At 54.7% G+C, this 12516-nt stretch overlaps 3 protein-coding genes across 3 annotated transcripts; all 3 read left to right on the top strand.

The window, feature by feature from the left end:
• The first annotated feature begins 822 nt into the window (after positions 1-822).
• LOC308062711 (hemoglobin subunit pi) lies at positions 823-7961 on the top strand. Its single transcript, XM_080384572.1, has 3 exons — positions 823-3529; positions 4432-4636; positions 5218-7961. Exons 1-3 carry the CDS (start codon positions 3435-3437, stop codon positions 5344-5346), a joined length of 429 nt encoding a protein of 142 aa, XP_080240698.1. The 5' UTR covers positions 823-3434; the 3' UTR covers positions 5347-7961.
• LOC308062712 (hemoglobin subunit alpha-2) lies at positions 7835-8582 on the top strand. Its single transcript, XM_080384573.1, has 3 exons — positions 7835-7993; positions 8101-8305; positions 8407-8582. The coding sequence occupies exons 1-3, from the start codon at positions 7902-7904 to the stop codon at positions 8533-8535; spliced, it is 426 nt and encodes a 141-aa protein (XP_080240699.1). The 5' UTR covers positions 7835-7901; the 3' UTR covers positions 8536-8582.
• A 2359-nt stretch (positions 8583-10941) lies between these two features.
• LOC308062710 (hemoglobin subunit alpha-A) lies at positions 10942-11797 on the top strand. Its single transcript, XM_080384571.1, has 3 exons — positions 10942-11101; positions 11260-11464; positions 11571-11797. The coding sequence occupies exons 1-3, from the start codon at positions 11007-11009 to the stop codon at positions 11697-11699; spliced, it is 429 nt and encodes a 142-aa protein (XP_080240697.1). The 5' UTR covers positions 10942-11006; the 3' UTR covers positions 11700-11797.
• Positions 11798-12516: the final 719 nt, after the last annotated feature.

The raw sequence follows: 12516 nt of genomic DNA, 5'->3' as shown, positions 1-12516 counted from the left end.
TATTCAAAATGGGAAACTTTGGCAGCCTGGTTTTGGAACAGGATTAAAAACAGACCTGCGTTAAATCACCTTCAATGACATTTCACAGCTTCATGACAAAGATTTGTCATCCCCCCAAGGGTGAACATTCTACTGCAGGTCCATGAATCGTAACTGTGAGAAGCAGCAGCAAGAGAGGAAGGCAGGGGTGGGCTTTCCCCGGGGTCCTGTGCCAGTGGAGCACCAGCACTCACCTGGCCCAGCTACTTGTGTTGCTGAGGCCAGCATCTCCCCGTCTCTCTACACCAGTGCAGCTGGAGCACTGGGATGGAGGAACTTGGCTGAGAGGTGCACGCAAGGACGGGGATGGTCAGCCTCCATGTCATGCTGTGGGACACAGCTGAGGATCACACCTGTCCCACCAGGCATGTACCTGAGGAATTCCCGCAGCCATTCCCAGTGCAGCCCTGATCCTAGGCAGGCGATGATCTCCTCCTGGCAATCCACTGACGTCTTTTGGCTGCTCTGACTTTTGTGATAGTGCAAGAATAACTCCCAGAAAAAATTCAAATTCCATAAAGATACCGGTGATGACAAACACTCCTGTGTGAGCATCGCTCTGATTGTCGTGCTTACACAGACCTTAATCCTACAGTCCTGGAGGATCAATGTCCAGGTTAAACAGTGGGCAGGAAAACAGGAGTCCGGATGGTCTCTGCCTTATCCCTGGGTATATCTGGATCACAGGCGCTTCCCTTATGCGTTGATTCAGTAATGTCTGATTAAAAGCAGTCTCACTGAGGAGAGCTTGGAGCACAGCCACGCAGCAGGCAATCTAAGAGGCAGTGCTTTGGGGAGGAGACAAAAACATTAAATACATGTCTATTTAACAACAGCATCTGTATCTGCAAAGTAATTTTTCTATGGGAAAACTGCAACTTTTTAAAATGCTCTTAGCAAGGGATGGTGAATACAGCCTCCCTTGGTACCTACATCCGTTTAAGCTGTCTAAACTGAATATCACCTTGTCCTATGCTCTGGCGGAGGGGCTGCTGCCCATGCCATCAGAGGTGCTTGTCATGGGAGGCGGCACCGCACTGCATCTGTGTGGCCAGAGCAAGTTAGCTCTGTGTTTTCAGCGGCCATGTATGGCATTTAGCAAAGGGAGGATATATAAAGAGCACTCCGGTAATATTCCTTATAATAAAGCGATTGTCCTTACTGGCTCTCAGGTGAGACCCCTGTTGCATCCCCTGTTAAAGTGAGGTATGAAGAGAAGCAAATTATCCAGCCAGCGGGCAGGAGGGCTGAGGACAGAGCTGTGGGACTGAACACAGCCTTAAATTAAATCTCAAATTAGGTGCTGGCCTCCACAAAGGGGGTGATAATACAAGATCACCAAACTCAGCCAGGCTTGCAGACCAAGAAGCATCAAGTGCTTCGTGCCTGCCTGTTGGGAAAGCCCAAGGTTTCTCCTGCTTCGTGTGATGGATGAGACGCAGAGAGGTTTGAATTCAGAGCCCAGTACAAAGCACAAGGGGTGTGTTAGAGCCCCTCTGCGAGTACCACTTGCCCCAGGACACTGGGGACACCAGAGGATACAGCAGCTTCTGCCTGACCCCATCCCTCCCGGTTCCCCAGCACCGCTGCTTCGTTCCCACCTGGCCCGAAGATGTGACGGCAGAGCCACAGCCCCGGGGCAGTGGGGTCTCTGTAGTGAATGTGTCAGCTGCTCCAGGCTGTAGAGTCTACCCCGGGAGGAGAGACCCGTCCCCATGTGAAGGCACAGAAGAAACCCCCACCCGTAAGCAGGGCACGCATGTGAGCCCAGCTCCCACCCCGAAGCCCCCGTGGGCCCGCAGCCAGGCTCCCCTGCCCAGCAGCATGGCACAGCCGCCCCGTCGTTCCCAAGAGAGGCTCCGAGTTCGGTGCGTGCTCCTGTGTGAGATCTGTGCTTTGGTGAAGATAACCGTAGGCTGGACATACTCCAACACACACATGACCCAACTATCATGAGAACCCTAGAAGGGCTTTCCTCTTAGCAGGACCACCATGCCCAGGGAGCACCCCTCTAGCAGTCGGTAGCACTGCTGTGAAACGCAGACACGTCTTGGCAAGGAAACTGGCTTATACGTATCAACCTTCTCCGCACAAGCGTGCAAGGCTATTTGGGCAGAGAACACTATCTGACCTCTCTGTACCAGCCAGCTTTCCATGCACGGCTGCCAGCACGCAGTGGTGATGTGTGCGGCTGCTGCAGTTTATCAGGGTGGCAGAAAGATTTACCTCCCTTCATGTGCTGGCAGGATACTCATCCCTGGATGTTCAGCAGCGACCATCTCCAGTAGGGTATTTCTTTGACACTTTGCCCAGTCATCTGTGATTTACAGACCTGTGCTGGTCTTCCTTTCATTTGTTTGGTCCTTCACCCATTACGTGTGCCCATGCCCTGAAGTTACAAGCCACCTATTGTGGGTGGGTTGTATATATGGGACCAGCATATAAATGTATATATGGGACCAGTCAGCACTGGCTGCAATGCTGGGGGCTGTTTTACAGTGCAAGGGGTAACTAACAGTAAGATCACACAGCTAGAAATCAAAAGCATGTGGTATGAGACATTTAGTGATGAAAAAAAAAAGTCTGACTGGGCTTTCTCACACACACCTACTTATTTTCTAGGGCCATGCTCAATTTTATAGGCTCTCTCCCCCTGTACCCACAGGAATCATTACTGCCGGTGCTGTTATAAGCAGTATCAATTGCAGAGTGGGTCCCTAATTCTTTGCAAGGGGCTGGCAAAGTGAAGTCATGGCAGTGCTGAAGCCAACAGCAGAATCTCCACTCATTCCCACAAAACCAGGGTTTCACTCCCCCTCTGAACTGTACTGCACATCTCCCAGCCTGTCCCTGCCACTACCTAGGCACTATTTCATACGAAATATTGTGCCATGTGGCACCCACATGTACTGGCAGTGTATGATATGGCACAGAAAGGCCCAGAGTCGTGTGTTCGTATCTGTGAAGCAAGGGAGAAAATGCATATTTTTCTCCAAGCTCCTTAGTATGCTTGAAGTCCAAGTGCCTCTCAGCTTAAAGATGTGTCCTAACGTTTCATGGATGGAATTTTCCAGCATTATCTCTCTGTTCATGTATCAATATGTGTCCAGACAATTTCTTCGGGCCGTGGGGCCATTATGTTTAGAAGCAAAAAGCTGATAACGCCACCAAGCCAGGAGGCCAGAGCACTGACCCTTGCCGAAACAGGCATTGCTTCACCGGGAGATAAGGGTCTCCCACCTCCATGGGTGGGCCCGTGGAGTGACCAATGAGTGTGGACAGGTGCCAGCGTCCACTCTCCCCTTCCTCTTTATAACCAGGGCTGCCAGGGCGATGAGCCCAAACCTGCTTCGAGCCTTCACTGCAAAGAGACTGAGCCCGCACCCTCCTGCACAATGACACTGACCCAGGCTGAGAAGGCTGCCGTGGTCACCATCTGGGCAAAGGTGGCTACCCAAGCCGATGCCATTGGGGCAGAATCGCTGGAGAGGTAAGTCCCCCCCACATGCCTCTGAAGAGGGTGCCTCCTCCGGCTTTGCTATTGGGATGCATCTCGTGTAAAACCTGCATGAGTGAGAGCACGCTGGGACTGGTGGGAGTTGATGGATGACCTCTGTGTTGTTTGGGATGTTCTTTTCTGGAATCATATCTGTGGTACTAAATGCTTCAAAATCTCACAGCAAAACATAATTTTCTAGGCAATTCTATAATTTTATTTCTCATTGCAGCAATCCAGAAGAAATCATAGCCTGGACACCCTAGCAAGGAATTCAGTCATTCATACTCATGTCCTGAAACAGTGTTATGACTGTTAGGAAACAATCTTGGAGTGGTTTATTGTAAAAGTGATGTGCTCTTTCTTGCAATTTCTAAGCAGTAAGAGAACAGCCATCCACTGAATTCACTGGTACTTATGTTTCATCATTCCAGTTGATAAGTAACAAAAGACAACTGGACCCCCTGCACTTTGCAGTATTGTGTTAGTCCTTCCAGAATGCTGAGTACCACTTGCATTGATTCTGGTTCATTCAGCTCATATTAGTTTGAAGGCCCTGCAAACTGGCTTACAGTGGAATATAGGAAAGGTAGTGACTTTTATGTATTTAAAAAACAAAAACAAAACCAAAAAATACATTGTTTGAAATTATTTTTATAATTTCATTCTTCTCTAGCGTGTACAGATTAGCCCAGTCTAATCAGCTCATACTGCAGGAGAGGTTTAAGAGCGGAAAGACCTCCCTGGTGCAAGCTTCAGGCTCCCAAAGCTCTGTTAGAACCACTGAAGGGGTGCACTTCTGCAGCTGGCAGGTTTACATTGCACTTGCTCTGTGCTTTTAGCATCTTGTGCATGCCATTTACACCGCTGAATCTCATTCTCTTGCTCTCCTCCAGGCTTTTCTCCAGCTACCCCCAGACAAAAACCTACTTCCCTCACTTTGATCTCAGCCAAGGCTCAGCTCAGCTTCGTGGCCACGGCTCCAAGGTCATGAATGCCATCGGGGAAGCTGTGAAGCACATTGAGGACATTAGAGGCGCCTTGGCCAAGCTCAGTGAGCTGCATGCTTACATCCTCAGGGTGGACCCAGTGAACTTCAAGGTGAGTGAGCACAGAGAGTTTCAGGGATGAAAACTGCCATCATAGGGTTAGAGACCACAGATTTTTAGCTAATGGCAGCGTGACCTCTGACAGCATCGCACAGCCTTGTCAACTCATGTCGTTGCTTGTTCCCCACCTGATTTTTAACCTGAGAGTGGATCTTTTAATGAAATATCTGGTCTAGCTCAAGCAAAGAACTACTCAGGGGGCTCCTATGGTGTGTATTAGACGGACTTGAGTCTCTGCTGCCTTTGTTGTAATTTATGAATCCCCCTCACATGTCAGGTTATATCACATGTCTTGAACAAAGTCTTAGTAAATTCTAAACATTTCCACTTTGTTGCATTTCCCTTTGGTGAGGAAAGAAGGGACATCTGGAAGAGGGAGTGGGATCAAGCAGTGCCTTGTGCCCTGTACCAAAGGCAACTCTGCTTCTTCACACACAGCATCAGGCAGCAGCGCTACTTGGCTGGGACGCGTAGTTGTCATCCCAGAGCACGCTGGCACCCAGGTCCATTGTAGACATCTAGACTGAACTCTGTTACTGATTATGACGGATTTCATTCTGTCTTCCCTTACAGCTGCTTTCCCACTGTATCCTGTGCTCCGTGGCTGCCCGCTATCCCAGTGACTTCACTCCAGAAGTTCATGCTGCATGGGACAAGTTCCTGTCCAGTGTTTCCTCTGTTCTGACTGAGAAGTACAGATAAACGGCCTCCACCGAGGCTGAGGGGTGCACATCGATGGTGCGCCCCAGCTGCCAGGCTCTGGGGTATTCACCCCTTCCTGTGCAGTCCTCTCAAATGCCCTATGCAGGGGCTTGGTCATCTGCAAAACTCAATAAATTTGAATGGGAGCTGTGGTGTCTGTGCTTTCATCTCTGTGTGTTCCACCTACACCTTGCTGTTCAGGCAAGGGTGTTCCAAGATGTCTACACAATACAGAGAGGAAAACACTAAGCTTTGTAAATTCATGTACTAATGAATTTGCATCCTAATTCATGGGCTAAGCTGTGTAAATTCAGTGGGAATAACATAATGTTTGGTGGGAATAACAAAACATTGAGCAGAAGCCCAGAACATGCTAGAGCCCTGCGACAGCTGCTGCTCACCAAGGTATATCCACCAAAGGCTGTTTCCAGGCTGACCAGGAAACAGTCTTTTACCCGGCTAGGATATTGAATGGACCCAGGTTTTTTGTCTGACCTATCCAAAACCCATCACAGCCTGTTGTGAGCAAAACCTGCATTGCCACATGTTGTGATGTGCTCAGAGCCATGCTTAGTGTTGTCCACATGCTCCTCTCCATGGGGTATGGACAAGGTATCTGATGTTCTTCATGAGCACCTTGGGCTATTACACCTGCTTGGTAAAGGGACTATCTCCTCAGCTTGACATCTCTTATTTCTGTATGGGGAACTTTACATGCATTTGAAATCTGGGAATATTAGCGGCCACTGGACATCAGTGTTGATGGCATCTGGGGGTCCACAGATTCCCAGGGTTTCTCTGGAAAGCAGCAACAGGAAAGAGTACAGAACTGCTGGTCACCCTGTGGGGAGCACAGGGATCCTCCGTATGTACCTGTGGTGGGTTAACCCTGGTGGGCAGCTAAGCACTACACAGTTGCTCAGTCACTTGCCCCCCTCAGTGGGATGAGGGAAAGAGAAGAGGAAGAATAAAAGCAAGAAATATTTGGGGTCAAGATCAATCAAACAAAAAGAAATAATTGTTTAATAATTGAGGTATAAGTGGAGGAAGAGGGAAGAAAACAAAACAAAAGAGGTCATGTAAAAACAATCACTCGATGCCTCCCATAAGCAGACTGATGCCCAGACAGTTCCTGAGCAAAAAAAAATACGGGTAATCCCCCTAAAACTCCCTAAAACCCCTTTTTTCCCCTTTGATTGCTGATCATGGTCTTACATGTTATGAAATACCTCTTTGGTTAGTTGGGGTCATCTGCCTGGACATGCCCCCTTTGAGTGCATCGTGCACCCCAAAATCTATTCCCTGGGGGTGGCAGAGTGAGAAGCAGGGACAGTCTTGATGCTGTGCAAAAACAGAGCATGAATTCTGGGACTGTTTGGTCAAAAATCTAAAACACAGCAGCGCCGTGTGGAGATCTTTGAAGAAAACTATTTATCAGGTTCCGTTCACTGCCCATGCCTGTCTCAGAGGACTTGTGACATGAAGAGGTGAGTGCAAAGTCTTAAGTGTACTCTGAATAACAACCTGGACTAGCACTGCAAACTGTGGCCCTCGTCTCATTTACAAAATTTAGGGACTGTGTTTGGGCAAGGGGGAGAGAGGTGGTGTGGCAGCTCCAAAGCCACCAGATTGCTCTAAACATGTCACCCAGCATACCACAGCAGTTTTAAAACATTCTACATTTGTGGGTCTCAGGTAGCCTGAACATTAAATTCCACCACTGACCTGGCAGGTCAGCATCTGGTGTGTCCCTAACCCCAAATTTGTACCAATGACTTGAGCTGAGCGATGGATGTGACAGTCACCAGCTGCCTCGTGCCCTGCAGGATGTCCCAGCATTTACGGGGACCGGCAGAGGCACATGCTGGCACAGGAAGAAGGGAAGAAGCCCAGGGCTGGCAAGCACCATGGGACAGACATCAGGAAGAACCTGTGCCCAACAAGGAGGCTCTTCCCCACCCAGGTTTCTCCAGGCTGCTGGAGAGATGGTGTTTCCCATGGCAGATCCCCAGCGCGATCTGGGAGGGCTTGTCCGTGGCTCCTGCTCAGAGACCCAGGGGCTCGTCGGACAGAGTGAGTCTGGATGTGCAGGAGGACGTGAGGGGCTGGGGACACGTGTGGGACCCATCCTGACACCCATGAGGCCAGGGAGGACCCTCGGGATGGCAGACCTCAACAGAAGGCTGGAGGACATGCCAGCCAGCGAGGACAAGGCTGTGGCACCCATGGGACATGTCCGTGGCTGCCATTGACAGTGGGGCAGCCTGGCTGGGCGCTGCTCCCAGGCCCAAGCCTGGTGTGGGGCTGGGGCAGTGGGGGAGGGGCAGGGCACCGGGCCCCCTCAGGGCCTCCTCAGGGCTGGGGCCACCCAAGACAGTGGGGCCCCCCAGGGCAGCACAGCGGCCGTTCCCTAGGCCCAGCGCTGCATGGCTGCGGCCCCTCCACCCCTCAGCACTGATAAGATAAAGCCAGGGTGGAGGTGCTGGCTGCTATAAAAGGGTGTCCCCAAGGGCAGCGCTGCCACCGAGACCTGCCCACCACCCCCAGCCGCCACCATGCTGACCGCTGAGGACAAGAAGCTGATCCAGCAGGTCTGGGAGAAGGTGGCTGGACACCAGGAGGACTTCGGAGCCGAGGCCCTGGAGAGGTGCGGGCTGGGCCGGGGGAGCCCAGGGGCAAGGGGGGTGAGCGGGTGGGAGCCCCATGGAGGGCCAGGGTCGGGGAGCAGCAGCACTGACCCTCCTACTCCGGCAGGATGTTCATCACCTACCCCCAGACCAAGACCTACTTCCCCCACTTCGACCTGCACCATGGCTCTGACCAGATCCGCGGCCATGGCAAGAAGGTGGTGAACGCCTTGGGCGACGCCATCAAGAGCCTGGACAACCTCAGCCAAGCCCTGTCTGAGCTCAGCAACCTGCACGCCTACAACCTGCGTGTTGACCCCGTCAACTTCAAGGCAGGCAGGGGACAGGGGATGGGGGGCAGGGGATGAGGGATGGGGACTGGGACAGGGGGCTGGGGTGTAGCAGTGGTGCTGAGCCCCATTTTGCCTTGCAGCTGCTGTCGCAGTGCTTGCAGGTGGTGCTGGCCGTGCACCTGGGCAAGGACTACACTCCCGAGGTGCACTCCGCCTTCGACAAGTTCCTGTCGGCTGTGGCTGCCACACTGGCCGAGAAGTACAGATGAACTACCATCTGCGCCGGGCTGCCATCAATAAAGACACTTCTGCCGCAGCACCGTGTCCGTCTGTGCTGGGGCTGGGAGCTGGTGTGGGCTGGGGTGCCATGGTGGTCTCGCCAGAGGGAGGGAGGGAGCTGCCAGTGAGGCTGGCCGCGGCACAGGGCAGCACTGGCTGTGGGCTCCCTGGATGCCCCCAGGGCTCTGTCTGCTTCCACTGCATCCCAGCTTATGCTGCGACCAGTGCCCGTAGCAGGACTGCAGGGAACGGGGCTCAGCACGTCACCTTGCAGTGCCTGCATCCCTCGCAGGAGCTGGGGGGGAAGGTTGCGCCAAGCCAAATGGGGTTCTTGCATCCCCTTGAAGGATTCTTTGGTAGGGGTGGGATGAAGGCTTCCTGGCTCCGTATATCATGATGGCTGTTTAGGGCTTTATTGGGGATGCTGTGAGAGCTAAGTGCCTGGATGAGCTCCAAAAGTAATCAAGACAAGTTCATGGAGTGAAAAAAATCCAGCACAGACCATTGAGCACAAATGCTGTTCTTGCTTGGACTCAAGCCCCTGAGCCACAGCTCCCCAGCTGACTGCCAGGGCAGTGCCCCCACCCCTGCCCTGGGGGTCCGCTCATCCCTTGGCACCTGGGCAGGGTTGGAGCAGGGCAGGCAGGGCTGCAGGCCAGCACAGGGACACAGGCTTCAGGGGCCTGGAGCCTGAATTTTAAAAAATCATTGTCTTTAGATCACAGGTGATGAATTATAGGGTAATAAACCGGTTTGCTCTGCACTGTGACACCAGCAGGAGGAGATGAGCATTTGTGAGGGATGGGAGAGGGTGCACCAGGAGCACAGTGCCTGGGTGGCCAAGCACAGGTAGCAGCCGGACGCTGGGCACGCGGAGACCCTGCCTGCACAGAAACACAGCGTGGGGGTCCCTGGGCCACGCTGGCCCCTGCTCCTGCAAATGAACCCACAGCACACACCCACACACCTGTGAACCCACAGCACTTTTCCTCCATTCTCAGACACATCCCAATGTCTTCATGTGCATTTACACCCCTTCGTTCTTGCACCACTGGTTTGAAGGGGTCGTCTGCCTTTGCAGTTTGCACCCCTGAGGCACGCGCGGGCAGCAGACACACCGCCCCAATGCTGTTTCCCTGGGCTCGCTTCCCAGAAGATCAGCTCCCCTCTCCTCCCCTGCTTCCCTGCTCTGAAATAGTGCCAGCTTGAAGTAATCTCCCCCAAACACAAATGATAAGAACCATCAGACATGGAGGAAACACGGGTGTGAACTGTCTCCTGGCTGCCTGCACCAGCTGCCGAACCTACTGGAAGCACTGCAGGCCCCCTCACCCCCCACCCCTCCTCTTGCCTTCCTCACCATCCTCTATTGTCTTGCCCTTCTTGCCTTCCTCACCTTCACCATTTGGGGCACAGGGGTCTTGCCCTGTGCGCCTCCCCTCCCCTGCTGTGAGCTCCTGCTGCTGCAGGCCAGTGCTTGCGGTGGTGCCTGGCACTGATCCCGGTGGCTCTGTGGAGTGTCCCCACTTCCCAGGAGTCAGGATCCCCCAGTCCCCCAGCAGCACTGGGGCCATGGCTGCACGGGTGCAGGAGGGCTGGGGCAGGGGAGCTCCGGGGTCTGTATGCAAAGGGATGTGACTGTGGTTCAGGGAGCAGGGGCTGAGGGCACACACATTGGGGTACCCTGGTTTGGGGTGTACTGAGGGAATGAGAGCAGTAAGTGCAGTGGGGCAGCGTGGATGGGTGACGGTGTGTATAGGGGCCATGTTGGGTGGCAGGGTGTGCATAGGGGCAGCGTGTGCGTGCAGGGACAGTGCACAGGGGCTGTGGCAGATGGCAGCGTGCACATAGGGGCAGTGTGTGCATGTGCAAGGCTGGTGTATGTGTAGGGGCTGTGCTAGGTGACAGTGCGTGTACCGGGGCAGTTCACGTGCATGCGTGGAGGCTGCATTGGATGGGTCAGTCCGTATGTGCAGGTGCCCACCGTGCCGCTTGTGGGTGTCAGGGGTGCTGGGCAGGCTCAGCCTGTGGGGCACAGACTCCCACCACGCTACTGAAGTTACAGCCCCCACACTGCTGTTCCCACCACCCTGCCAGAACACACCCAGGCTGTGCCAGCGCTGCCTGTGCCAGTGCAGACCCTAACCTCAGCCCATGCCTGCTCAGACCCTAAACCTAAGCCTAAGCCTAAGCCTGTGCCAGAGGGGACAGCCCACCCGGCCTGTGCTGATGCGACCCTAACCCTAAGCCTGACCCGACAGCCAGCTGGCACGGGGCAGACCCCCGGCAGGCCGGTGCCGGTGCCCTGGGGCGGAGCGGGGTGCGGTGCTGGCCGGGGTCCAGCGCCGCTGGGGCTGGAGTGGGGCGGGCTGCGGGCGGGCGGTGCCCCAGCACCGCATATAAGGGCAGCGGCAGCCAGCGGGGACACCCGTGTTGGGGGCTACAAGGCGGAGGTGACACCATGGTGCTGTCTGCTGGTGACAAGACCAACGTGAAGGGCATCTTCGCCAAAATCGGCGGCAGTGCCGAAGAGTATGGTGCCGAGGCCCTGGAGAGGTACGCATCCACTCCCCGCCATCATTCCTTCTCCTGTCTGTCACCGACTCCCTCCTGCCTGCCCCTATCCTCTCCTCATCCCCAACTGTCCCTGTCCTGTGTGACCCTGTCCCTGTCCCACCCACCCCCACCCGCCCCTCACCTCCTCTGTCCCCCAGGATGTTCACCACCTACCCCCAGACCAAGACCTACTTCCCCCACTTCGACCTGCAACGTGGCTCCGGTCAGGTCAAGGCGCACGGCAAGAAGGTAGCGGCTGCACTGGTCGAGGCTGCCAACCACATCGATGACATCGCTGGTGCCCTGTCCAAGCTGAGTGACCTCCACGCCCAAAAGCTCCGCGTGGACCCTGTCAACTTCAAAGTGAGCGTCTGGGAAGGAATGGGTGATTGACCCGGCTCCCCTCCTGCACCCCCCTGGCCACCCCCTGGCCTCACCCCCTCGCTCACCATCTCCTTTTGCCTTTCAGCTGCTGGGCCAATGCTTCCTGGTGGTGGTGGCCATCCACCAGCCTGCTCTCCTGACCCCAGAGGTCCACGCTTCCCTGGACAAGTTCCTGTGTGCCGTGGGCACCGTGCTGACTGCCAAGTACCGTTAATTCGGCACCGTGGCTAGAGCTGGACCCAACCCACTGCCAGCCCTCCAACAGCAAGCAGCCAAATGATCTGAAATAAAATCTGTTGCATTCGTGCTCCAGCCCTGGCGTCCTGCTCTGGTTGCTGCCGGCGGGGAGGGACGGGAGGGATCTGCGCTGGGGCTCTGAACCGGGGGTGTCCCCCGCCGGGTGGGTGCGCGGAGGGAACGGGCTCCTGTTTTGCTGTCTCTGAGTGAAGGCAGCGTCTGAGTGGTGGTGCCCGGCAGGCAAACACTGCTCTGCCAGCTGTGAGGCTCCAGGAGCGAGCAGAACATTTCCAGGCACCAGCAGAGGAGAAAGACTCACAGAGAGCAGCCAGAGTCTGGCTCTTGGGAGCTCCCTGCAGCCCCAGCCTGCCCTGACCTTCCCACCAGAGCACCATGCTGGGGTCCCCTTCACCCCTCCAGCCCCCTGCTCCCCTTGCCCCCGTTCCGGCCAAACTGTTGGAGATCATCTCCTCCTGGAAGTGCTTGCAGGAGACAGTGGGGTACAGGGGGTCCCAGCACCTGTGACCCTCTGTGCAGTGGCACAGCGAGGACATCCTGAGGATCTCCAAGTGCAAGAACATTTTTCTGTGTGTCCCCAGCACTCAGGGCTGTGTAGCATCTTAGGACTTCTGTTTCCACCTAATGCTGCATTGCTGGGGTGTTGGTTTTTGGAGGGATCCTGGGGGGCTGGAAGACAGGGGAAGACCGCAGGCATGGGGGGCTGGAACTGGAGCAGATGGGGCTCAGCCCCAGATTCTGTTTTTTAGGTGCTGAACAGCAGCAGGGTGGAGAGT

The sequence above is a fragment of the Falco punctatus genome (genome assembly GCF_963210335.1).
Source record: "Falco punctatus genome assembly, chromosome: 4".
Taxonomy (NCBI): domain Eukaryota; kingdom Metazoa; phylum Chordata; class Aves; order Falconiformes; family Falconidae; genus Falco; species Falco punctatus.
The sequence above is the reverse complement of the archived record's forward strand: the minus strand, read 5'-3'. Positions and strand labels throughout refer to the sequence as shown.